We start from the raw sequence: 27,913 nt of genomic DNA, 5'->3' as shown, positions 1-27,913 counted from the left end.
ATCCAGTTCGGGGAATAAGGCACAATCTAATAAGTAAAAGTCCATTATTGATACAAAGCAGAACAGAAGTTAGGGCAGACAGAGGCTGATTCTGATTGGTTGGTTAGTTCATGGAGGTGGTGCCATTGGAGGTGGACTTGGAGAGGGCTTTATTGCAGGCATGGCTGGAGGAGCAGGTGTTTCAGGTGGAGGAAAATAAGAGAAAGGTGGTGTTGGCTTGACCGTTTCCATGACAAAAAGTAGTGCAATTTGGCTGTAGATTAAAAGTAGGGCATAACTCTGAGAGTTTCCTGAGAAGCAACAGTGGGCTAGAATAGTTTCTGTAGAAATGCGAAGGAAAGCTAGCTAACAATGCGAAGTTAATATTTATATTGCAAGATAGTTTGCAGTAATACCTGTTATCAGCTGATTTGCTGTTCTACTTGTCCATACATTGAAAAATAAACACATGGTAAAATAACAAATGGATATGTGTGTGTTTTAGCTTTTTGATGACTTCACATTATTATAACCCTTGATTTCCAGACAGAAACTTCATGACTGACAATTGACTACCAAGAGTCAGTTTTCAACTGTATTTGTTTCTTAACGATCTACTTCTAATATTTCTGGATGGGGGAAGAAAAGACATAAAACTATACCTAAAGCAACAGATTTTCAAAACCTTTTTTTCATGTGACTTTGATTGTATCGTACTTCCAGAGACTACTGCTTTTTATCAAGAAGCACAGTGAAAGAGTGTATATGAGAAAATGTGCCTAAACATGGAAAGCCATATGAGTTTTATATATGAATGCAGTTATTTATCCACCACTTCATCGATACCATCAACATAAAGATATAGGAAATAACCCTGTATTTTCATAAGCCATGTACCATATGTACATATACAATATTATGCTGTACATGACTTCATTTGATTTCATAACTTGCTTTTCATTGCTTTCACCAAAGCAGATCATCTTTTTATTTGACTGTGCTGTTTTTCTCGTGTAACTAATGTAGTATATGATCTTTGCCACCTCAGAATCATTTGAATATAAATCAACAACCATGAAGAACTTATATTATTCAGAAAGCATAACACACTAAAGGTTTACCTCAACCCATATTCACTAAATAAGAGAATAATAGCAAAAATAATCGCTTTTTCTCCCTAAGTTTAGATGATCCAATTGGCCTTTATATTCATGAGAAATCAAGAAGATGATATCATCTTGAAAGAGAGCACAAATATTTTGAAAGTATTCCCTTGTGAGAAATGGATGGAACCATAGCATTTGTTGTTAAATTTTACCATTGATAACAACCCTTAGACAAAGAAGTTATTTTTCAAACACTTGGCACATACATATTGGCAAAAGAAACTCACTTAATTAGATAAGAGTTTACGTGTTTCACTTACAAATTAGGATTGTTTTAGGTCTGAAACAATCCGTCTAGCACATTAAAAAAATACGACCATAGTGTTGCTTTTCCATCTGAGAAAAAGAAGTAAATTGTTAGCATGTCTTCTATCTTATAGGGAATTTAGTTATATCAAGACCTCATATTGTTGAATAGTTTTAATTTTTAAAGTAATTTTTAATATAAATTATATTGATAGCAATAATCAGAAAATTTATTTTAAACTTTCGATTATGTAAAACTAAAGTAATCAAGTCCACAGATGATTGAAGAATTTCTTAAATGCTGTGACCCATGATAAGGCATTAGCACTAATGCTAATATAACATTGATTATTAGTAAGTAGAAGGGACTAGAGTGAAGAGTATAGAAATTTAATTTGTAATATAAAATTTGTAATTTGTATTTGAGAAGCTTCAATTGCATTCCAGCTAATAATGTGAAATAGTTCACTGAAATACTAATGCCTATTTAAAAAAAAAAAATAGTACTTTACTCGTGTTTAAATTTCAGAAATCATTAAAAATTGAATATGACATTTTAAAATGATCTCAGAGCCAACCTATATCCTTAGACCCCTAGATTTCAAGATCATAGTTCCTGTAAACTATTTTTCCTTAGAAAACAAATTGCAGGCTATTATCATGCTGCCACCGAGTTGAAGAATTGGCCTTCTACTAGAACAGGTAATAAAGTTACCTTGTAGTTAGGAAGTTGTAGGCATGGGATACTTTCTTTGGTGTCCTTTGCTCTCCGGGTGCCAAAACTACCTTAGTGTGAGCATCAGAGCCCCCAGATTACTTATGTGAACATGTACTCTGACTCAGATGCCCTAAATGATAGACACACACGTACACAATTTAAATGATAAATTCAAGAGGACAGAAGGTTAATCATACTGTTAATAAAAATTACTATTAAATTTCTTTTGCTATTTTCAGATCCAGAGAAATTTCATTTATATATAATATTTCAAAATATTGGATAGTGCAGGAGTCTAGATATAAATTTTCTACGTGGTCACTTCCCAAAATCATTAAATGATACGTGATTAGATACTTCTCAGTAGCAGAATGAAGCATGGTTTAGGCAGCACATAACGTACACATAAATGAATGGAATGAAAGGATGTTGGCAGTAATGGAAAACAGTGATGGATTTTAGGAGATTAAACCAACTGACATTTTATGACAATTTCCATTTCCTGCCTTGGATTTTATCTAAACTGACAAAAACAAACACACATTTAGATTTCTCAGATTTCTCATGGGATGTTCTCTTGGGTAGAATATCTGGAAAGAATTTCTGACAAATCAATCTGTCAGGAGCCATACTTTAATATTTATGAGGAAATCTGCCAGGCTGGACAAAAACACGTGCTAGTCTTTTCTCCTTGCATAAAAGATCAGAGTTGTGCATAAAAAATACACTGCTTAATCGTACAAGGTACATTGTAATATTTTAGCAGAAGATGATTTAAAGATGGATGGGAAACGCCAAAACAATAAGCTGGTGAAATTATCCATTCCCAAATGTTGACATTATTAGGTCTAGCAATCTATTTGCACTATCATTAGAACATATTTTACCCAGTCATGTGTGTCATGTATGAAAGACCTCGTGTTAAAGACCCAAAACTTTTCTTGGAACATTGAGCACCACTGACCCCTGCCCCTTAGCAATGCTCTTCCCCCACCTACAGTCCTGTGAGCCAGAACTAACCACTCCATTAATCAGGCTTTGGTTTTATTCAGATTATTTTACAGTAACAGTGAAATAAGCATGGAATGCTTCCAGAGTTCTAAGCATATAGATTAAAAAATATATGCTCTGTGGAATCTATTATTTTGTTCAGCTTATTTTTTCTCTCCTCCATCTGTCTCTGAGTTAGGCCCAGATTATTTTCCTTTCCTAGGAGGTATATGTCGAAAGGATTAAATAACAGAAACCTGGAGTCATTCTCTCTCTTAAACATAACTTTTACAAGAGAAAACACCCTCTTCCAAGTGGTTAGAAAAGGGATGAAGAATTATGTGGGCACAAGGCAGGAGAGAATGAGTGTTATCTAAGCCACCATTTTCTATAAGCTTTGGAGGACCCTAAGGGCAACTTTGTCTTTGGGAAAATAGTCCATCAAGTGAATGTTTGCCTTAGGTAAACTAGGTTACAGGATTACTCACTCCTTAAGGAAGTGCTGAAAAAACTTGTCGGGGTGATGATTCTTCAGCAAAGCAGCAGCTGGTTTGCATCAGGATTCTATCTCTGAAAAACAAGTTAGCTCTGTGGTTGTATTTTTGCTCATGTATTGCTTCAAAACACGATCAGAAAAGAGTACACTATTTCTGTTACTTCAGCCGGCTTAAAACCTGATGGGTCATTTCACTGACTGTTATCATTGTTTCTTGAAACCTTGTTCTTGCTTATAGATTTTTTTTTTTTTTTTGACTTGAGTTTAGAAATGTTCCAAGCAGATCAGCCTAAAAAATTTAGAATCGTGGATTTAATCAGTAACTTCTAGGTCTGTGTAGGAACATATTGCATGAGACAGTGATGTAATTTGTGAGAAATGTCTACACACAAGCTTTCATATACCTTTATTCTGTCTTTAGAATTTGGAATGATGGGAGATCATACAATTAAAAGTCAGCGACCTCGATCTGTTCATGAAAAAAGGGTCCCTCAGGAACAAGCTGATGCTGCTAAATTTATGGCACAAACTGGTAATACGTTAGTTACATTCTTCTATTTATTGTTGTTAATTTAATGAAACCACTGCATGCTTTCATAATCTTTTGCTGCACATTTGTCAGTTTTTGGAGCTGATATTTTTTTGAGCCATTTTTTTTTTTTTTTTTTGGTCACCAGTTAAAGTCCATAAATGAAGTAGCTGTGAACTGAAAAGTGCACAAAAAATGTGTAAGATTTATTTTGCTTTCATCGTGGGACATTTAGGATTTACATATTATTATTGACTTATGTTAATTAACTACTTAAAATGTATCATTAAACTTTTAAAGAAACTCAGCAAAGTTATTTCATCAATAATTGATTATTTTAGGACTTTTCAGAATTAATATTTTAAACAGGACTTTAGATGATGGAATTTAATATTTAATATGTTGAATATTTTTTCAGTTGTCATGTATCATATAAATATTAATTGATGGTTAAAGTGTATAGCAATTAGTTAGAAACTTTTTTTAGAATTTAATATCTTTAATTTGAAAAGAGTTTTGTTATATGAGCTAAATAATAAAAAGTTGACAGTCTTTATTAGTAAGGTATAATACACTCCAAATAATTAACTATCAACAAAAATGATTTTTTTGTTTTATAACATTTTTAATCCTAAATAAATTAGATTACTTTAAAATACATCACTCCAAATATATATATATAAACAAATAGATGTATTCCTCTTTGGGCTCATCATAATAAATGGGCTATAATTCCCCCTCTTTACTTTGAATGTAGAACGTTCTTAGATGAAAACATGAGTAATCTGTGTTATAAACATTTTCATCTGTCAGTTTTATTGCAGGAAATTGCAAACTAACAGTTTTATCTATGTCTTCATAAAGTCTTATACATTCCAATCTAGATCATGTGTTTTACTATTAATACAGAAGTTTCAAGTACATGACCAGCTTTTTGACATGACATTCAGACTGATTTTGATGAAATTCCCTTGAAGAATGAATATTTCCTTTAGTTCATGTGATCTTAGGATAATACTTATTCGGAACACTAGATTTGAATCTATAACTGAAAAATGCAAATATTCTTAATGAATTGTGCTCTTGGTAATGGGTGAATAGTAGACTTGAATACATTAGTGGCAAGTAGGTCAAAGAACTCTCAGAAGAGGAAGAACATTTAGAATAAATTCTACATTAAGGACATATTTTTAGCTTTTTAAAAATATATGGTGCAGCCAAATCCAGAAATGAAGAAAACTTGCTTATCTGGATTGCTTTTCGTGCACCTTCTTATTGAAGAAAATGTGATTTATATTTTTACTATTTGATTGAACAAGTCCAAAAGTGCACGACCAGGTTCAGGCAAATTTTTAAATTTCTAAATGTATGTTTCTCCCTTACAAGGATCAAAAAGTCTCAACTACTGACCGGAGATTAGGGGATGATTGACTCTAAGTAAAGACACAGGGCATGGGCTGACTACTCAGCCTCCTTCTTGTGCCATTTCATGGGGCATTTCTGTAAGATTAGAGGTGTCCTGACATTTTTCAAAAGAAGTGGCAGACATTGGTTTACCGAAATTCCTTAAAATTGGGGTCACTTATTAATGAAATGGTGAACCACAGTTTAAATTTCCAATAATGTAGCAAAATTAGTTTATGCATAAATATTATGCAATTTGGCCAGGAGTTTTTATATAAATTCAGTTTTTGGATTTGCCTGTGACACATACCAAGAAAATTCAGAGTTTTTAGCCAGAAACCTTTTTGCAAATTCAAATCACAAGGAACATTATATTTTCTTAGTGAGGAATTACTAGTTTCCATTTTAATTTACTCACTATTTTCCAGGCATTGTTTTGTATCTAATATATAGGGACACATGATTTGGTAAAATAAATGAAATGCTTATTAAATAGATCCATGAGGAGCTTTAAAACTATTCCCCCATGTTGTTAACCATAAGTCAGAAAAGTCAATGAACTTCAGAATTAAAGTTCTGAAAATATTGATTGGATGCTTTAACTAATGAATAACATATAGTTATTATTTCATTTTAAACCAAATATAGTATAGGTAAATATAAATACAGGTATAAGACTTTTTTTTTTTTTTTTTTTTTTAAACAGTGAGTCTGATGGCTTTGATTCTGAACTCCCTGTCTTTTTAACAAGGAAGTTTTTTTTTTTTTAATTAATAGACTTTTACTTTTTTTTTTTTAAGTATTTGTTTATTTATTTATTTATGGCTGTGTTGGGTCCTCGTTTCCGTGCGAGGGCCCTCTCCAGTTGTGGCAAGCGGGGACCACTCCTCATCGCGGTGCGCAGGCCTCTCACTATCGCGGCCTCTCCTTGCGGAGCACAGGCTCCAGACGCGCAGGCTCAGTAGTTGTGGCTCACGGGCCTAGTTGCTCCGCGGCACGTGGGATCCTCCCAGACCAGGGCCCGAACCCGTGTCCCCTGCATTGGCAGGCAGACTCCCAACCACTGCGCCACCAGGGAAGCCCAGACATTTTAAATTTACATTTCTATGATACTGATTAAAGACTGGAAAACTGCATTATTTAACATAGTTTTTAAAATACATAATTTGACATGAGGCAATTGTAAAGCTGAAAAGAGCAGGTTTTTTGTTTTTTTGTTTTTTCCCTTAAATATTTTCTGAGATTGTACTTTCTCCAGATGTTAAGGTAGTCTGAATAAATACAGCTCAGTATCACACAATAAAATTCTACAAAAGTTAAGTTTTATTTATACTTTTCTATTTGTCTTTCAAACCAAGAAATTTGTGTTGCATGTAAATAATGATGAGTAATTGCTAGCATTAATTTGAGAACAAAGAATAATGCAATAGGGGTAAAACTGAATAATAAAACACACTATATTTTTATGTTAGTCATGAGGAAAAACAAAGCAAAAGCTATCAGACCGTATAACTTAAGAATTACTTCTCAAAATGAGTAACCTGGCCTCTTCAGTCATTATGATCAGTCAACCCAATATTTAAAAACAAACTTTCTATAAAGTAATAATGTGACTGGCAATGTTTCTAGAAGAGTAATATTTAGTAAAGTCACATTACTTTATCAAAATAACTTGACCATTTTAGTCAGTTTGGTAACTGAGATAGGCTAGTTTGGACATAATTGTACAATGCTCAAGTAGTCTAGGACACAGCTGTATTTATAGTCGATGGAAGTGAAATGCCATGATAAGATATAGATATTTAATATAGACATCTAAATTAAATACCAACAAGATGGCTTAAGACATCTTAATTACACATACTGATGCTTTTTAACATCATAGTTATCAAATGATCTTATAAACATGTTTAGGAAAGTAGTCTTTTATTCCAGTGGGGAAAATAGTATGTCACATGTTATCTAAAACAGAAAAATAAAATTGTGTGTTTCTAATTTCATGATTTTAACATACTAGCAACATTTTTTATTAGTATTCTGTTTACAGTTTAAAATGCACTCCCATACCTTACCTCATTTAATCCTCACAAATAGGTTTTGAGGTAGATGTATTACTCATTTTATTGAGAGGTTCAGAGAAATAAAGTGACTTTCTCAAGGTCACAGAGCTAATATGCAGTAGCTTTCCATCAACGACAGATCTTCTGACTTTAATAGCAGTGCTTTTTCAGTTTCCTTTCATGTTTCGTGTCAGAATAAAGAGCCTTAATAGTACCTTAGATACTGAATCCTTCTACATAATGTGTAATATGCCTTAAGTTACAAGTTAAGGAACCAAATTAGTTTGTGTTATCTCCAAAGACATATATATTAAGAATAGTATACTTTGTGTTATTCTTTACTGTCTTAATGTCAGTGAATTTTTTACAGAATATCTTTGCTATAAAGTATTTCTCACAAAGCCCCAATGTGCTTGACTAGAACAGCCTTCATGCCTTTTGGGATGAGGCTGTGGCAGCATGGAAATCATAACTATTTCATGGAAATGTCACTTGAAATTATAGATTGAGATATAACGGGGTCATTTTGGTAGGTGGGCCAGTATTTCAATGGCAAGATTTGATTCAGAATTTGAAAGCCCATATATATCGTATTCATTTATTTGTTTTGGTTTTGATCAACAAAACGAACCACCGGTTTGAGGGGGAGTGAATAATGCCAATTCTGATCACTAATTATCAATCCCTCATGGCCCAGGCATCATTATCTAGCTTGTTCAACATCATTGTAGCTTCATACATTCAGAAGCAACCCAAAATTTTAAAAATTTTACAGAAATGCACATAAAGATAGTTCTTGATCCTGATTCATTGCTCAGTTTAATTAAACCTTCTTTTGCTGCCATCATAACAATGCAATGCTCTTGTGGAAAAATAGAACTAATTGTATTCATAACCTTTATCATTTTACTTATTATAGAATTCACAATGTTCAAGGTTTTCTGGCTTTTAATTAATCACATTCAACCATAGTATTTCTACTTCACTTAATCTCATCACAAACACAGGTTGAAGTATCACAAGAAAAAAATTTGCATTAGATTTTCCCCAACGTTAAGCTTAAATTTTTTTCACTGCTAAATATATATGTGCACGTATACATATATGGGTAGATATTTTTTAACCATTGTCTTAATATAGGGTTTCTAAAATAATTATTTTTAACCTTGATATAGTGTTCTTTCATGTAAAAGAACAAACTATGAGGCATAGCTTTAAATATTATTCAAATGGTCATTGAATAACATTTTTATAGATTAGTTATATATAAATTGGTAAAGGCAAAAAATACTGAAATAATCAAGGGTGACATATAGAGTATGACCAGGACAAACACTGATCACAACACTGAAAAGATGTGCTATTTAATATAATATGTCATCCTAGTTACCACTGTGCCCTTATGATATATATGCAGTTATAAATGCATTATATTATTTACACCTCTGGGTGCATACTGCAGACCAGTATAAGAGCAAATGTTTCTGAACAGTGCTACTCAAAGTGTGCTTGTCTGTGACCTAGTTGTCATGGGCCCTCGAAGAGATAAGAAGCTTACACCAGAATGTAACTTGAACTACTTTATCAAACACATGTTTTATTTCATCTGACTCTGTTTTTTGGAAAAAGAACTTCTCAGTGATCAGCAAGTTGAGTTACATTCTGGTCCAAACTTCATCTGTCCTAGAGTCCCAGCCCGTGGACCAGATGCCTTGAGTTGCACTGCAAGTCATTTCTAAGTCATGTATTAACCTTTCCAAAAAAGGTGGAGAATGGATCATCATACTCTATCAGTTGAATTTTCTTCTAAAGGCAAATCAAATTCTAAGCAGAATCTGTAAAATATAAATTGGTCCTTGATTTATATAATCAGTGATGCAGCATTTTCAGAAACACTTCACCAAGTGAAGCAAAAGTAGTCTTTTTCAACAAAGTCTAAATTTAATTTAACTAATTCCTGCCAGCAGGTAAATGGCCCAATTTTGTATTTGTAGAAAAGCAACTGCAAGTTTTCAAATTAGTGTTAAAAATCTATCCTGAACACCATTCCAGAATAAAATTAGAAGCCCGTTGAGATGGTCTTAGAAATTCTTGACTTTAAGTCTCCTTGGGACATGACTTTGGATCATAATAGAACTGAGACGTAGTTTCAGGGTGATGCCTACTCCAAGAAAGTTAATGAATTCAGACATTCAGTGACTTTTAAAGCCCTATTTTTTTAGTAAGTTTTAGTTCCAGATTAAATTAATAGAAATCATAGAGGAATTTTCCTTCATTTCAAGTAAAACTTACTTCTCTACTGTAGATCATCATGGGGAAAATTGTGAATAGAATGTTTTTGAACAAATTATCACAAAATAAACAGCTGTCATAGGATGAAAAAGTAGGAATTGCACAAAGAATAAATTATAAACAAGTGTGAGTGTTCAACACAATGAAAATTAGATATGCCCAAACTCCCAGAGCCCTACCTCATCCAGCATTAGAAAGGAGATTATGGAACAAACGACTGGGGAAGGATACATCAATATATTCCTACTCACCAAAGCCAGAGTACGTTTAGCAATACATTTTGTTTCCTCTTCCATCAAAGGACAAAGCTTTAGATTGGCTTGAAGAGAATCGCTCCAACAATCATTCTTGAAAAATGCTGACTTGTCCCTTCATAGCATCCATGGCCCAGTGGATTTGTGAAGTGGAGTCTTGCTAACAAGGTTATAGCTAACTTGAATCTTGCGTCAGTGTAATAGTATCTCTAAGTTTCTTTTTCTCTGAAATGTTTTTGTGTACCTTTGATGTACTGTCATGTTTTTACATTGAAATTATTCTTGCATGTCATAATGTCAGTTTGGTATAATGCTTACTAGATGAATATTCAATACAGTATTTCATGTTTATTTGTTGTCTTGCACACAGGTGAATCTGGCGTGGAAGAGTGGTCCCAGTGGAGCACATGCTCAGTTACTTGTGGTCAGGGGTCGCAGGTGCGAACCAGAACTTGTGTATCACCTTACGGGACACACTGCAGCGGCCCATTAAGAGAATCAAGGGTTTGCAATAACACTGCCCTCTGTCCAGGTAGTGTTAGCAGCAACTACAACTGTGGATGTTATTGAATTGTGTCATGCTACGCATTTGGAACGATGTGTTATTTTCATATGAACCTGGTATAGGCATTTTAATTAGAGTGGATAAGTGTAATTTGTATTCAACTGTGAGATTTTATTATGTATATGATTCTTTCCGCTTTCAGAGCAGCCAAGAAATTACAAAAGTGACTCCCTACCCACTGCACCTATAAGCTTGACATTCTGTATCTGTTTCTAATGGTATTTAAGATTCCAAGTCTTTACTTATTTTAGATGGTGAAAATGTCCAATTGAATGTTGGAGGAATAGTGAAATTTGCCAGCATCCTGGAAATGTGATCAGTACCCAGTGTTTAAGGCAGTGGTTGATACAGCCTTTAAGGCAGTAAGCTATTTTCCTACCACTTATTTGACCCCATCGGGCAGAATAGTGTCCCGGGCCAAAGGACTTTCTGTTAGTTTATTTCATTCAAGTGACTACCCTCATCAGAGCCATCCTCTGCCTGTAAACTTAAAGTCACTAATGGAAAAAAAAAAAAAAAACATGTTAAATGGAGCATAACGTAATAGCTTACCCACTTAGGATCAGATTTTCCATGTTACATCAATATTTTTTTGTCCGTCGGTGCATACATGCATATTATAAGCGTTTCTTCTTCTCAGACCACTGACTTTCATGTAAAAATAAGTACTAAAAGGATTCTGGGCTTTCTTTCAAGAAGTCCGAAGCACGTAATCCTGTGAATCTCTAGGTCTGTGTTTCTGCTCAGCCATTTGGTGGATGGGTGATGCGGACTCAGACCACTGCAGTTGACAATGGACTTGCATTCACGCCCTTCCAGAGGCCTCTGGAGTGAGGTGGGCGCAAAGAAAGGGCCTGGCACTACAGCCGCCTTTCATCTGAAGTGTGCTTAAGTCTTCTGGCAAGCTCCGTTTCCAGAGAAGCCTAATTCTGCAGTTGCTAAAAGCAAGAGTACAGAGTGGGTGGCATGGGGGAGGAGCAGGGACAATCCCAATTTCCCAGAAGAATGGGCAAGGGCAACTCATTCAAAAACAATTTGGAGGTGGAGATGTTTAACAGGTACAGAGTTTGGATTTGCAGAATGAAAATTTTCTGGGGGCCTGTTTCCCAACACCATGAATATACTTAACACTGCTGAACTGTACACTTAAAAAGGATTAGATGACAAAAGAAAAGGCAAGCTGGAAAAACTAAAAGGGGAAGGAAGTGGTGGGCAGTTGTGGAGGAGGAATGCTGCAGTGAGATGGGAGATCCCTTTGCTACGGGCTTGGGAGGCACAAAGCAGTAGACAAAGGTAGAATTAAAAGATAAATTGGGCAGAATAAAAAGAAAAAAATATATATATATATACATACATACATAACTGAATCACTTTGATGTATACCTGAAACACTGTAGATCAACCATTCTTCAATTAAAAAAAAAGATAAACAGGGCAGAAATGTATGAAGGGGGGAAGACAGAATTAGTAGGAAAAGAGCAATGGTTCCACTGAAAATAAGAAAAGTCAGTGAGAATCAGAGGGAATCAGACTAGATGAGAAAGAACATCAAATGAAACATAAAAAGATAACAGAGGGGGGAAAATGCTTAAGGAGATCATGGGTGAGGAAGACAGTGAAAAAAAGATGACAATAATAGGGGTCACAGAGCAAACATACTCAAGTACATTAGGCAAGAGAAGGGAAACAAGAGCAGTAAGGAGATGGGCAATTTAGAAATTGTAATGTGTCTACATTTTATAGGTAAAAGGACCTCATGAGGAAATGCTAGTGGATTTTCAGGTGGGTGTGGGTTAAGTGCATTGTCTGGACGAGTACTTAAAGCTGGACCCTATTTACAGTATTTATGTTAAGGGTTCCACGATCAAGTGCCCTGTACTTGGCAACGAGAAAAGTGTCAACAGAGAGTTAAGCTGTACTTGACATATACATTTAGGTTGTCAGTATCCTTTTGAAGAGTCAAGATCCTTTTAACATACAGGGATAGACTCTAATGGCAAACAGATCCCCAAATGGAAGTCTGAGTGGGTGCTAAAGTGTTCTCCACAGTTCTCCATTCAGAGCTTACTTTCCAAACACTCGTTATGAACACTCACCTGGCTGACATATGGAAATCTCCATCCTTCTGCCCGAGGCTGCTGACCCATCCCCTCACTGGGCGTGGAGACCATGTATAGTGGGACCAGTGTGTACTCCCTTTCACTCTGCATCTCATGTCCAGAAAACTGAATAATATTCTATGATTATAAAGCTTTTCCTCAGTTTCTTAAACCTTCTACTATTATGCCTACTGAAGAAGTACATACTAATTACTGGTTTCTCTTCACCTTCGTATACGTATAGGTTTACCTTTTAAATTTGCTTAAATAGTACTGATGATAAGAAATACGTATCTTTTAATCATTGTTATAGTTCAGATGTTGAATTAAAGACAATGAAAAGCATTTTGTTGATTTAATTTTCCAAACATGAAGAATAACTTAGCAACTTTATTATTTTAAAAATGTAGAACAAGTATCCCACTACAGGAAATTGTGATACATTTCAGATGGTGATTGTGCTTGCTATGAAATATTTTGTGTTCGATATTTTGTTCAGTTATTTGTCATGCTGGTAAATATGTATGTTTTTACACAATATATAATGAAAACAGTGACAAGAAGTGAATTTAAAACCTAACATAGTACGCTGAACAGTGTAAATATCTTTCTGAAATACTTTATTCCCAAGAAGAAGATTATCTCAGAAATAACCTACTTGTCACACTGTGAATAAGCAAGGGTATTTGCTATTTAATTAATGAAAATGACACAAGGACAAACTGAATATTAATGTCACTTTTCACAAAATATGTGGGATGATAGAACTAGAGCTTATATTTATTTGTACTCTTAAAGGCTAATCAATAGTATTATAAATTTGTAACCTTTCACCCACATTATTCACATTTAAAGAGTTTTTAAATTGCATAATAATGTGTTATTTCTAATATGAATCCTAAGATATCCAGCCTTTTACAAAATTGTTGCTCTGACATCATAGTGTCTTCAGAAACCCTTATTGCTCAGGGCAGAAAATGATTGGGATAAACAGAAAGTAAATTGAGAAAAAGAGAGAGCTACATGAAATTCTGTATTTACTGCCCTGGTTTCTGACTTACAGTTTTATGACCTCTTCCAGAGTTTCTCAACCTTGATACCACTGACATTTCGATATGGATAAATCTTTGTTGTGGGGCTGGCCTGAGGATTTGGGGGTGTCTGGCAGCATCCCTGGCCTCTACTCATTAGATACCAGTAGCCCCCTTTCTTCCTCTGAGCCGTGACAACCAAAAATGTCTCCAATATTGCCAGATGTCCCCTGGGAAGGGGAGGTCATTATTGCCCCTGGTTGAGAACCACTAGTCTACTCTATATTCCAGTCTTTTAGAAAAAAGCTGATGTAGGCTAAGGAATGGTTTTGTTTGTTTGTTTGTTTGTTTTTTTAATGTCACAGTTTTCACATCCATTTATTTCCCTAAGAAAAAAAGCTTTCACTTAAAGGAGTTATTTTATACATCCCAATATGAATCACAAGATACTTTGTATACTTATTTCAGAAACCTGGTAGTAATATAATTTATGTATTGTGTATTCCTCATTTCGTCTCTAGATAAATCAGAGACATGATATTATAGCTAGTGTCTAAAGAAGAAAACTATAAAAATGGATCAATTTGATTTTAGTTTCTAGGTACATTTTTCAAATGGACTAGATCATTTACAGATTTTCGTACTTTACTGAAAATAAAGTAGTTTATCCAACGAATTTCCATTAAAATAAAAATATTTAATCTTTATCATAAATCTTCATGAAAAGGATCCATAAAATTACAAGATTTGTGCTACAATTTCCTACTAATTCAATAGTATCAAGTATCAAAAGTAACAAATTATTAATAATTGTATGTCTTTTTCAAGTGAAAAAACATATTTTTGCTTTTTAAAATTGATGTTGAGAAGTCATGAAATTTCACCATGGAGCAATAAAGACTGTTAAAAAGTAGTGAGTAAGAACCTGCTGTATAAAAAATAAGTAAATAAAATTCAAAAAATAATAAATTCAAAAAAAAAGATTAGTTTTCAGAGGATTCTAGCTCCATAATTTAACTAAATCATCAAGATTAATGAACATTTCTTTGAGATTTTAGAGAAAAATCTGCCAATTTAGCAGCTTTTTCTTCTGGGATTGTTCACTGCATGTGCAACAATGTGATTTGATAGAAGACAACAGAACCAGAACAGAACAGAACCAGAAATAAAAATACTATATAGTCTATTAGCATCTTATATAGAAAATCGGGGAGAAAAGGTGGTTTTTAAGTGGAGAACATTTGGTAACTAGAAATAAATGCAAAAATTGCTTACACGTGTACAGTTTACATAAAGTACATTCATATATGTTACTTTTAAATTATTTTGCTGTAATTGATCATATATACCTATATGTAAATATAGGTATATGTGTATTTTTTTCCTTAGACTTAAATACAGACTTACTATTTATTCTTATACCAATGGATACAAATTGTCTTTGGTGTTCCCAGACTTAAATGGGAAAAATGCAAACATCTTAATTTCTCTCACTCTTTCTGTATAGTATTTTTGAAATATACTTTCCAGCAAGTTTCACAGAATCTTAAAGAATTTTTCATTGGATGTTACCTAAATTTGGCTAATTTTTTCAATATTTGAACATATTTTTACAAGTTAGGCAACTAAATAGTATAAATAGAAGAGAATGGGCTGCCTCATAATTAAGGATGCCATATCTGTGTTTTTAAAGTAACGACTTGGTCAGCAGATAACATGCAAAATATTCTAGATGTACTATATTTACTGGCATGTCTCCTCTGACACTTCTGCTTACCCCGACCAATGTTGAGGAGAAAATGAACATCTTTGTCATGTTTTGTGATAAATTTCTACTCCCCCTACTCATGTCAGTGGGTGTTATATCAAACATCTGCTGAGTAACTTTTAAGAGTAAGACAGAGGTTCAACATCAAGACAGGAATTTTGAACTGAAAAGCACATTTTGCCTGGCTTCTTTTGATTTGTACTATCCATGGAGTACTACTGCTTACTGTGTCCCACATGTTAAGAATTGGGATGGGATTGGTGATTTGACAGTGCAAGAAAGTGACCTAAACTTTGAACCCTAATGGACTTTCTGCAAAAGAGGTCAACATTTATTTGCAGCGGTTATTATGGAGGAACACAAATTATGTTAGTATTTCCGATCAAGTGTGAATTCATCGTAATGGCATATTGAAGTACTGGTGTACTGATAGTTATATAAGACATAACTTAATTAGATCATATGTTTTTTTCTAGAATTTTTATTAATTAGGAGGATTTCCAGTGCTATCCAGTCACTGGAAGAGGACAGGTATCTTCTGTTTTTCTGGCTATTAGAAAGAGGTCTTCATATTTGCCCCTCATTTTAAAACTGGGGAGAGAGGAGGCTCTTATGCAAGTAGATAGAGTTTTTGAAATTTCCCTCTTATTCAAAAGGCAGTGACTTTAAACACCCACATTTTTTAAATGGCAAAAATATGTTTTCTAAAATGTGAGGTCAAAAAGCTGTTTGAAATATGTACCATCAATTTTCAGATTTTTTTCATTCTCAGACACCATAAAATTTATTAATCCTGAAACTTTGTAAATGTTGGAAGAACTAAATTGACCCTAATCTATTTAAATGCAATTTTAACTCCAGAAGATCCCTCTAAGAAATTTAGTTGATGTTACTTTTACATAGAAGTAACTCATGACTATTTTACTATGAGGGAGAGAGGTGCATTTCCACTAAAAAAAACAAAAACAAAAACTTTTAAAGTTTATAACATAAATAATTGTTCAAATACAAAAAGAGGTACATGCAATTTTCCATTATTTAAATGATTGCTGACTTAACTTACATTTTGTGACAAATAAGAGTAATTCAATTGAATTTTAAAAATATCTTCATACTTGTCTATTTGATGAGGTTTTTTTTCTTAATTATAAAGAAAAATAATCTTTGACTTCACCTCTCTGATTCTGTTGTTGAAGCTTCTTTGCTTTATTACAGTCCATGGAGTCTGGGAGGAATGGTCTCCGTGGAGTTTGTGTTCATTCACGTGTGGTCGAGGCCAAAGAACAAGAACACGGGCATGCACTCCGCCCCAGTACGGGGGAAGGCCGTGTGAAGGACCCGAGACTCATCATAAGCCTTGTAATATCGCTCTCTGCCCAGGTAAGCCTGTTCTGGATTTGGGGAACTTGGCATTTATGTCCCTGTATATGGTCCCTAGGATACCTAGGAGATATTAAGACTACAACCTTCATTCAGTCACACTGGAAAATGTGTCCTTTGCTTATTGATTCTTGGTTAAATAAAACTGGGTACCTTCCTTGATTCTATCATATGTAATTGTGTATAATATTTCCTTGAGTGAGTACCAATGAACGCTCACCTTTATTGGATTTCTATAAATAGGTATATTAATGATTCCCACTAAGATTTTATCTCTACTTGGATTTCCCTCCTGGAAAAATTATAAGCCATCCCAAAGACCTGAATTGACTGTTGCATCCACATTGTAACTAGAGAGACCGGTGTGGAGGCAATCCTTCTGATGTTATTCTCTCACACTCACTCAGCTAAGGAGTGGGATACACCCTTGACCACGTGTGAGCATGGTAGACATTTGCTAGGAAATCAGACTTTCTAGATTCACTGCTAGATGCATGAAATGGTTAGATCATAAATGACATACAGTATTTATGTGATTATGAAGACTGTATAGTCTGTTCTTAGAGTGTATTTATGTTATTTAAAATTTTTTTCCTTCAAAATATTTCAATTCTGTTTTATCCGACTTTGCTAATTCCACCCATTACTCCAGAGAGAAGTCTTCGTAATGCTATTATTTAGGTTGCTGAAACATTCACACATAAAACAGATACCTGCAAAATGAAAAAGACTCATCTCCAGCTTGAAGGGGCTTGCAATTTATGAGAGAAAATAAAAACAAACAAATGATAGAATCTCCCCAGGAAAAGCAAAGGCACTTCTAGGGGAAGACACAGACAGGAGTGGCAAATGGCAGAGGCTAACAAAAATGGCAATGGGACCATTATAAATAAGCATCATCTTCTCTTTGGGAGAGTTTCTCACCTGTCCATGCAGTCACATGTTCTACATGCAAGCAACAGAGCTGGGATGCCAGTAGTGAGCTCCAGACACATTATTCAACTCACACTGAGTCCCATTTGCCCTCTAAATTCCCCAAGTTAATATCTTATATTATAAGGCAGTGATTCCAAGTTCTTCTGGAAATTTTAAGAATCTAAAACATCTGAAGACTGAAAAACATCCAAAAATGTAGAGAAGCAACAGTCATCTAACAAGCTTAATTGTTCTCTTTAACTGGCTTACTACACTTAGGAATATACATGTAAATATGTAGTAGTTGTATTGGGTAATAGCATTACTTTTAGAATGTTATGAATTCTACAAATGATGAATATAACTCGTATGATTCAGTATTCAAGTATTATGAATATTGGGGAGTCAATAATCATGATTCTTTATTTGCAAATCACTCCCAGAAAATCTATTTATGTTCTGTCTTATTTCTATCTCTCTGTAAACATACAGATAGGCACACAGACACACACATATATATTTATGCTCTGCCTTTTTTCCAAAGATTTGAGTAAATTTATACAAATTTTAGAATTTTTTTTAACTGCTGAGCTGTGATACTTATGGGGAGTCAGAGTTCACTCTTATTTTTCTGTGGAGTGTGAAAAAATAGATAACACTGGGAAATAAAAAATCATAGCTAACTATAGACTCTCTTTTAATATATTAGTTTCTAATTAATTCTTTTACCTCAGTTGATCCGCATAAGTACAAAGATAAAATAGCACTGATCAGTAAAATGTTGTCAACCAGGTTTTTCATAGTACACTTTCCATGAATTTTTTCTAGCAGGAAAAGGCTTGGATGAGTGCACAGAGAGCCTGAGTTGTTACAATTTAGATAAGAAAACTCATTTTTCTAAGTTGATGTAGTTTTTGCTTTATCACTCAAGTAGTAACCATGTGTGTTTTACCTGTATTATACTATCACTGGAGCCACTCTAAGACCCTTAAATTTGGTTGGCTTTCTTTTGTTAGGTCTTTAATTTTGGGGAGTTACGATTATACTAATTGTAACTCTGGCCTAGCTCATATTTTCTCATAAAGTGAGCATTATGGGTCTATCTTGAATACTTAATAAATGTGTTGGTTATGACTTCTGTTATTTCCATTCTTAGATTTAGTTACATCATAAAAGATAAAATTCTTACCATATTTTATCCCAATTTCCTTGCTATCTGAAAGGGAATTCTTATAACTATGATTTAAAAAAAATATATTTTTATACTCTGCTCAAAATTTTGGCATTATGTTTTTAAATTATATAAGATATGTTTGGTACAAATGTTTCAAATTCTTCCTAGATATTAGAAGAATTAGAACTAATTTCTTATAGCTAATCTCAGGCACCTTCACTGAATATAAAACATCATTAAGTGTCAACTAGATGTAAGACACTACTGAGAAGAATATATAGTCCTTGATCTCAAGAAATTTGTAATATCTTCTGAGGATTTAGAAATAAGCATGTGAAAAATTAAATGCAATTCTGAAAAACATACAAATACTCTAGTCTCAATGAGATGTGGTAATTTGAATAGTAAGTGGTTTCAACCTCCATTTCTTGTAGCCATCCTACCTGAGAACCCTAAGACCACCTCTTAAGGGAAAACCTATAATGGGAAAATTGCCAGTGATGAAGAAGTGGGCCAAGACCCACCCTTGGTTCTCCTTGGTTAGGCTGATTGTGGAGTGAAGAACAGAAGAGAGCAGATGAAACATTCAAAACAACAAACTGGGTCTCTGCTCACCACCTTTGCAAGATTTGACCATGCAGGTTGTGGTCATGGGCAGTGACATTTTAGTGTGGGATCATGTCAGAGCAGCGTCCCAGCTTCCTGCTTTTAGGAAGCACATATCACCCCCATAACGAAGTGGATACTATGTAGGGATGATGAATATTGCTCACATCAAATAATGAAATGGTTCTATTTATGCAAATTCTGATGTCTACTGCTAAGTAGATGGCATCCTATTTTTATCTGATACTTTCCTTAGTCAATGTCCAACTTTCTCCCAACTTCTTTAGAGATGAAAGTAAACCACTTGCCTGAGATCCATATAAGGAGAGAAGAAAGGAAGGAAAGGGTAGATCTGATCTGATATTTCCTAGTTTGAGTTACTAGTTACCAACTTGTGTACTGTGTCTGAGAACAGTGACTGGTGTTGGTTGGGGGGAGATGGGCCAGAGGTATACAGAGCAACGAAAGGGTTTCACTGTGATTCATTCACTGGCTCATAAACGTGATGGGACTTCGTTTTCCTCCTTTTCTCATCCGTAGTAATAATTACGTGTGGTGCTATGGAAGGATGTGTGTATGTATGTGTGTGTTCAGGTGTCTTTGGGATATGTTTCTCTTATCACCAAACTCAGAACTTCTGGCAGTCCAACCTATGTTTTCTGTTTTCTCTGAATTTTCATTGCAGTCACTAATTGAGCATCAAGTTCATAATTGATATATTTGAGGACAAGGAAATGCTCTTTTATTTCCTATTTATCTCTCCATGCAACTTTGTACCTGGTGATATGCACTAGATGACTATTGATTGGATTTTCTTGACATGTATGAATTTCTAATACTCATCCAAATTTTTCTAGGACATTTTCTGTGCCTACTTAATAATACATTAATGTGTTGTAGGGGAAAGATCTTGGACTTTTGCAAGAGAACACATTTAAATTTAGATATCATCTTTTCATATCTATGTTGCCCCTCTGATCCTTAGTTTCTTCAGCTGTACAATGAGGACAATATAGTAACACCCTCTTCATGAGAGGACCATGGTAGGTAGCAAACGAGCAAACACTCTCTAGTACTAGTATTGTTATCATGTCAGTGTCCTCCAGTGAGGATGACATCAATCCTCAATCCTGCCATCAGGATGACACTTGTAGTTGAACAAGTTGGGTTTGTTACTCTTGGCAGTGAGGGGAAATCAACATAGGGAATTGCAGTGCGTCTTAGTAAGGGGGTGTTAGGAAAGACTTATCAAGGGTTTGGGCTTGTGTTGGGTGATTTCACAGAAGGTTTAAAAAAGTGGGGCTTTGCTCCAGATTTGATGGTGTCAGGGAGGGGGGACAATGCTATGATTGGGTATCTTAGTAAATTATCTAGGACGAGGGAAGACCAGATGCAGTTGGTGAAGAAGTGAGTCACTCATCTTAGCTGAGAGAGGAGAATGCTTGGAACGTTGCGGGTTCCACGGGGACTTTGTCTTTGTCTATGAAGTGACCTTGTTTTACCTCATTTTTATCACAGTCTCAGAGTGACCTTGTCTGGTTCTTAATGTGTTTTCTGATGATTTTAGGTCCAACAGGGGATAACACAGCCTCGCTGTGACACCAAGGAAGCAGCCAACAGTACTGAGGTCTGGCTAAGTGTAGACCTGAGCCTGGGTGTCACCTTGGTGGTGACTCCTCCTCCAGGGTGATTTGATCACTTTAGATGCTTCTGTTTTAAATGATTTTGATTTTGATTAATATTCAGCTGGAGAAAAGTGACAGACATATGGAATGTTTACATTTTCTAGGTAGGCCCTCCATTAAAATTATATAGATGTATATCTGCAAAAAAAAATTGATATTGTCTTTTCCAAAATTAAATTATTTTGGGAAAATGAAAGCTTAAGTTTTTAGTTCAAAGCCTCAAGCTCTATGGTAATTTTCTTCGTAGTATTTTACTTCATAGTAATAATTTTTTTTCCCTCTGTCAGTAGCTGAAGACTGGAAGAACCAATGATTTAAGTTTGGCCCTCTTTGTTTCAGTTTTGACAATTCTCTTTCTGATATATATTTATGAAGTAGAGTACAAGTAACATAGAGGATAGGTAGGGATAAATAAGTGAGTGACAGATTGAAGACTGAAATAAAGAACTATTGACAAGTTTTCATTTATATATGGGGCTATGTATAAATGCATATAATTATATGATTCAGTGGTCTGGAGTTCACAGACATGGATTAAGGTTTAGTTCCAATCCTTAATTTTATTTATTTATTTATGTATGTATGTATTTATTTATTTTCCAATCCTTAATTTTAAATATTTACTTAGGCAACTTCTTCCTCTTTTCTATTCCTCACTTCTTTCATTTTTAAAATAGAGCTGGTATTCATTACCCTTCTATATCATAGGAATGTTAATGTGATTAAAATTAGGTGGAAGAATCTTGAAAACTATAAAACAATATAAAGTCGAGGATCATGATTTATATGGGAATATTACTTTAAAAGCTAGGGATTTGGTGAAGTAAACTCAGGATATTATGACAGTTTCTGAGCTTTATTTCTTATGGACAGCCTTCATCAGACACTCAAAGGGATTCTTTGGCCAGGATTGTTCTAGGGAGAAGTAGCTGCATAAGGGCCCATTTCAGTCTGTGGGGCTGAGCAGTCCTGCGTTTGAGAAATTCATTCCTGAGAATCCAGAAGCATTCCAGACAGATCCCATTAGGTTGTAGTTTCCAGATATATTTGCAGACTCATAAACTCTAAGAAGAAGGAAAGAACCACCCAACTATAGGTCCTGAGGAACACAGCTGGAACCTAACATCTGTTACCTAGAGCAAGAGGCTTCGGTCTCCTGTGCTCCTAGTATTTTGATCCTTCAGCATTTGTGAGAGGGTGACCTCCCCACAGTCCCTCTGCAGGGAGCGTTCCTGTGAGGACAGAGAGTGGAAAGATCCTGAGCCTTTGCCCTACCTTGGTTCAAAGGTCCCTGATTGTCTCAACATGAGGATGTTATAATTTAAAACACAAATGCTGCCTCGTTAACCTGGTCTTTAATTAAAATTTACATTTCATCATCTTAACCTTCTAGTCTATTATGTGGCAATTGTATTCATTTTGTGTCATTTCAGATTTTCAGCATTATTCTGGTGATCTTTCAGTGCTTAGCTTATGAGAGTTTTAAAAAATTGTGTCTTTCTTAATCTTGACTTGCTCTCTTTTACTATTTAATATTTTTCTCATTTAAACTTTGTCTTAATTTACTTACCAACCTTTTTTTTAAATCCTTCTTAGCCCTTACCACGATAACTTGCTTCTATTCTTAATTCTAATTTTTAAAAATGATATTTCATTTTGATTTTCCTCTTTTGTCATTTATTTTAAAATAGCAAATAGGAAACTTAGGTTTTTGCTCTTCAGCATATGGCTCTTCTACATTTCAGTCTTGTATCCCAAAGGAGTCTTTCCCATTCCCTGGGTAACTCCCAATTCAGTAAAAATCAGAGCTTTCCAACTTTGGCATCCCTAAATCAGATAGCCTCAAAGTCAGGGGCCAGAACTCTTCTCCCCCGGTTCCTCCCTACTGGTAACTTAATCAGTCATCAGCAATCAACCCAGAACAGTTGTTGAAATGATGGTTTTAGTGTTCAAAATATTCATGACTTTAACTTGTGGTTATTGTTATCCAACCTATACTATAATGTCACCAGTTATTGGTCAAGATGAGAAAATAGACTGAAACATAGTATTTTCATTAAAATGTATCATAGTCACAGGGAACTATATTCAATATCCTTGGATAAACCATAATGGAAAATAATATAAAAACAAATGTATATATGTGTATAAATGAATCACTTTGCTATACAGAAGAAATTAACACAACATTGTAAATCAACTATAAATTTTTTTTTAAAATAATGAAATAAGATAAAATGTATCATAGGAATTGTTCCCTGCACATCAGAGACAGGTTTTTCTTCCGGGTGAACACAATTGCAGAAGGAAGTTTCTTCAACACAGCAAACCCCAGGAATCTAATGTTTTAGCCATTGCAATTTTAATTCTTCTGGGTCCAGAAAATCTGGTCATGTGTCACATTGCTGTAAAAAAAACTTTGTGTCCCCAGAGTGACACTGTTGTATAAGGAAGCACATTACGTGAAGGTAGGACAGATTGATCTCAGCATCCTCCCAGCTTCAAAATACAGCCTCATGTTCTCTATTCTTAGTCACCTTTGTGGGATGGTTCGTTAAGAAATAGACATTTGGAGTTTTTAAATTGAAAAATAGCACTGGAAAAATCCAACTGCAAATGCTTATGATGGAAATGAAAAGAAAGTAAAAAGCCTAAGGAAGTGCTGATTCTTAACCTGGCTGCCTATCATGGAAGAAATTATGCCCTCTAATGCGATGTTTACCAAATGGTGTCCCATGAAAAGGAAGAAAAAGGGAAAGAGGGGAGGGAGGATTGATTTTTAAATAAATTTGGGAGATACAGCTTTAAACAAAGTCTATTCAGAGTAGGGCTCTTTGCATTAGGTCTATAATGGCATCACACATTCAACGCGTTCCAAATAGACATTCTAATATTTCCGGACTGTGTATCCGCGGACCTGTTTGAAACCTACTCTAACCCAGTTCAGTAAAAGGGTCTACCATTTACCCATGTCTGGGCTACACTCTAGTCCCCAGCATCTCCCATACCCATTCTTGTCTCTGTGCAATCCAATCTACACACAACCGCAAAATGAAGGGTTAAAACGTCACATCTCTTCCCTACTTTAAAGTCCTCTCGTGGTGCCTCACCTTGTTGGCCCCATGCCTGCCGGGCCCTCCAGGATCGGACATCTGCTCACCCTCCAAACCCACCTCCTGCCGCGTCCCCCTCTTCATGATCCCCACGAGCCCCAGGCTTGTCTCTTTCCCCGAATACACAAAGCTTTCTAGACCTCAAGACCTCCCTTGGGTAGAGCCTTCCACGGAGCTTTATGTTTCTGGCTTCTTTTAGTGATAGGGACTAAGCTCTCCTGTGGTCACACTGCTTTCAGAACACTTCCAGCTGTGACTCTCTTGTTCACTCATTTGTTTACTTGTTTATCATCATCTGTCTCCACCACAGCCCCTCAGACTACACGTTCCAGGAGAGCAGAGCTTGGTGGGTCTTTATCAGCACAGTTTCCCCTGAGTCTAACAGAACAAGACCGGTCACAGTGCGGATGCTGTGTGCATCTTTACTCAGGAGTACAGAGGAGCCAGTTTGGGAATGTTTACATTTCCCCAAATCATCGGGAACACTCTTCTGACAAAATGACAAGGTGCTAATTAGCCTTCAGTAGGAACACAGTTCTAGAAAGAAAGCTTTGAGGTGTTTTCAAGCTCGTCGTTTTGCAGTGAGTCTGGGGCTTCTCCCTGTAAGTGTGGAAGGCAGTTGTATCTGGGTGGGTGGTAGGGTGGGGAGGGCCTGGTGGTCTCTTGCCTCCGTACTCACCCAGGTGGAGAGCAAACCTGAATGCAGCTGAAGGAGAAGCAGCTTCGGCACCACCCTGGATCCCAGTTAAGCATCAGATAAAAGGAAAAAATTATCTTCATGTCTGTGTGGTACCTAGACAAGAGGTTATGAAATAGAAATCTTAGGTGTATCATATGATAATTGGTTTTTATTTTTAAATATCTCAACATTTAATCCCTGAAGTATAATGCATATATCAGACTAGGAAATGCTTAAATGCCCATAACAGAACTCTTAATTTCCACCTCTCAAAAACCTCTACTTTTTCCTATTCAGTAAAATGACACTACCATTTCCTGAAAGATCTTTTTAATTTTTTTTTGGTTTAGGTGATTTCAGTGATATTGTGGTATTGTTTTTTATTTTAACTTTTTTATTGACATATAGTTGGTTTACAGTGTTGTGTTAGTTTCAGGTGTACAGCAAAGTGATTCAATTATATATGCATATATATCTTTTTTTTCAGATTATTTTCCCTTGTAAGTTATTACAAGATACTGAGTATAGTTCCCAGTGCTATACAGTAGGTCCTTGTTGTTTACCTATTTTATATATATTAGTGTATATATATTAATCTCAAACTCCTAATTTATCCCTCCCCCCCCAGAACATAATTAATGATTTTTTTGTTTTAAATTCTAGGATGAGAAACAAACAAAAAACCTAAAATAAAACAACGTTCCACATTTGGCACTAAAGAAACTCTTTCATGTACATATAAGTCAGTTGTCTAATCTTTTAAATTAAATTCACATACTCCTCTCTTTCTAACCTCTCAATTTTCCATTTTCACAGTGGAAATGGAACTTTGCCTTACCACACTCTATAACACACTAAAGGAATATTGGGTTTTTGCTCTTTTTAAAAAATATCCAATCAGTTACTTTGTCAAGTCCATTCTTTCATACTGGTACAGTGAATGTTCAGGAAAAGAAACTTCTAGTTCTCAGTGTAAAATAAAAAGTCAAAAACATCCACTTGATACATCTTCAATTTCATTGTTATTTATTTTCTGTAACTAATTTATAAACAAAACTGTTCATATCTAAAATATATGTTTTGTTGATGTTTATGGTGGTCTTGAACCTCAAAAGTTCCCTCAAATGTCTAATTTAACTCATTCTTGAAATTTAGCCAAAACAGAACATGTGTACTTTGGCAGAAAGGACTGAACTAATATTACAAATGTATGGATTTAAAATGTTTAAAAATTTTTAACAATGGTGATGCAAAGTCTTCTTTCAAAAAAAGCCCTCTGAGCAGGACACTTCACAAATATTTTTCCTAATCTCTCTTAGGCAAGGTCTTTCCTCATTCCTCGTCCATAATACAGCTCCCTGCCCAATTATCTTCTCTGATTCCACCTCTGACTCAGTCATTACCACGTGCACATCTTCCTAGCCGGAGACACTAATCCTCTGTTCTTTGCAGTGAGTGTGTAGCTATTACATTCATTAACAACAACAACAACAACAAAAGCTAAAAATTTACCTCAAACCAGAATTCTTAAGGACAAGAGATATTCTTTTATTCTACTCACTGAGCACTAAACTGATTGGCATCTCTTAATTCATCTTTGTTTATGTGTTGCTTTCTGAATGTTCTCAAAAATTTGAATACCTGTATATTATTTTGCCAAATAGATGGTACATATGCTGCAGGCATGAATGTTTTTTTTAACCATTCTTCTTGAAAGCAAACTTAATAAGTGTTTACTTTGAAAAGCAAAATTCTGAAATGAAAATAGTTTATATCAGCCTATTGATTCACTAGACTTTTTAGTCTGGCAAATGGATTACATAGCCAATAAGATTGTGTCAGATACTTTTAATAAAGTGAGATGCTAAAATTACATGAATGGGATGATTAAATTGGCATTTTGTGATTTTTCATCTCACAAAGTGTTTATTAAATACAGCTAGACACATATTAAACAGGCTTCTTTTTAACAGCTACCAGCAAGACCTGAAATTAGGTTGAAAGTACTCACTCTTATTCTGCCAGTCTTTCTCGTTTAGGTGGGTTTTCACAGCAGCATTAGTTTATGTTGGAACTTTGGATTTATGGTGAACTCTCTTTTGCTGTAATGAAATCGACCAAGAGCCATGGAATGATATTGGAAAAAGTAGAGAGTCATATCCTAGTGCATTTATAACACTTATATGCTAGTTTATGCCTTCTAAATTAGGTAAATATTTTTGCCTGATTCCTTTGCGCCCTTGTAGTTTGTGGCCTGTGTGATTATACCTTCATGAATGCTGTCTCCTTTGTCTAAATTATCCAAATCATAATTACCCCCCAAGTAGGTGTGATCTGTTCTCTGAAAGTCTTCATTGCTGTGTTAAGATGTATTGCTCTTAATTTTTCATTTACTTATTTGTATGTGTAGAGTACTTCTTTTACTGTTATCATATTTTTGAGGTTGGAATTCAAATTCTTGCATTTCTTGTTAATACCTACCACAGAGTCTGATGACTAAGAGATTCTTAACAGTCATTCGAATGAGTGAATAAATAAATGCATCTCAATTTGAACTTCCAAAGACAAATTCAACCATCTATATTCCATTCCGGTCACCAGACACCTGGACATCATTTTGGTCCTCTCTCCACTCACGGTCCTTCCTGTGTGGCCCTGATCTCCCAGGATGCACCATTGGTACCTTCTCCTCATCCCAGTTCAGACCCTTCTCACCATCTCCCGTGATTCTTTCTCTTCCCTGCACTACATATGATCAGAGAAT

The 27,913-nt window shown here is 35.0% G+C and overlaps 1 protein-coding gene across 3 annotated transcripts in view; it reads left to right on the top strand.

The window, feature by feature from the left end:
* ADGRB3 (adhesion G protein-coupled receptor B3) overlaps nt 1–27,913 on the top strand; it is a 794,502-nt gene that overhangs the window by 298,825 nt on the left and 467,764 nt on the right. For 2 of the 3 annotated variants that reach the window (XM_007166663.2, XM_007166664.2), the window contains exons 3-5: nt 4,017–4,127; nt 10,505–10,666; nt 16,813–16,977. In XM_007166663.2, coding sequence (XP_007166725.2) covers nt 4,017–4,127; nt 10,505–10,666; nt 16,813–16,977 — 438 coding nt within the window. Of the gene's footprint in view, nt 1–4,016; nt 4,128–10,504; nt 10,667–16,812; nt 16,978–27,913 lie in introns of those variants that run through there. The other variant, XM_007166665.3, reaches the window with a different exon arrangement.

This window comes from Balaenoptera acutorostrata, chromosome 14 (genome assembly GCF_949987535.1).
Source record: "Balaenoptera acutorostrata chromosome 14, mBalAcu1.1, whole genome shotgun sequence".
Taxonomy (NCBI): domain Eukaryota; kingdom Metazoa; phylum Chordata; class Mammalia; order Artiodactyla; family Balaenopteridae; genus Balaenoptera; species Balaenoptera acutorostrata.
The sequence above is the reverse complement of the archived record's forward strand: the minus strand, read 5'-3'. Positions and strand labels throughout refer to the sequence as shown.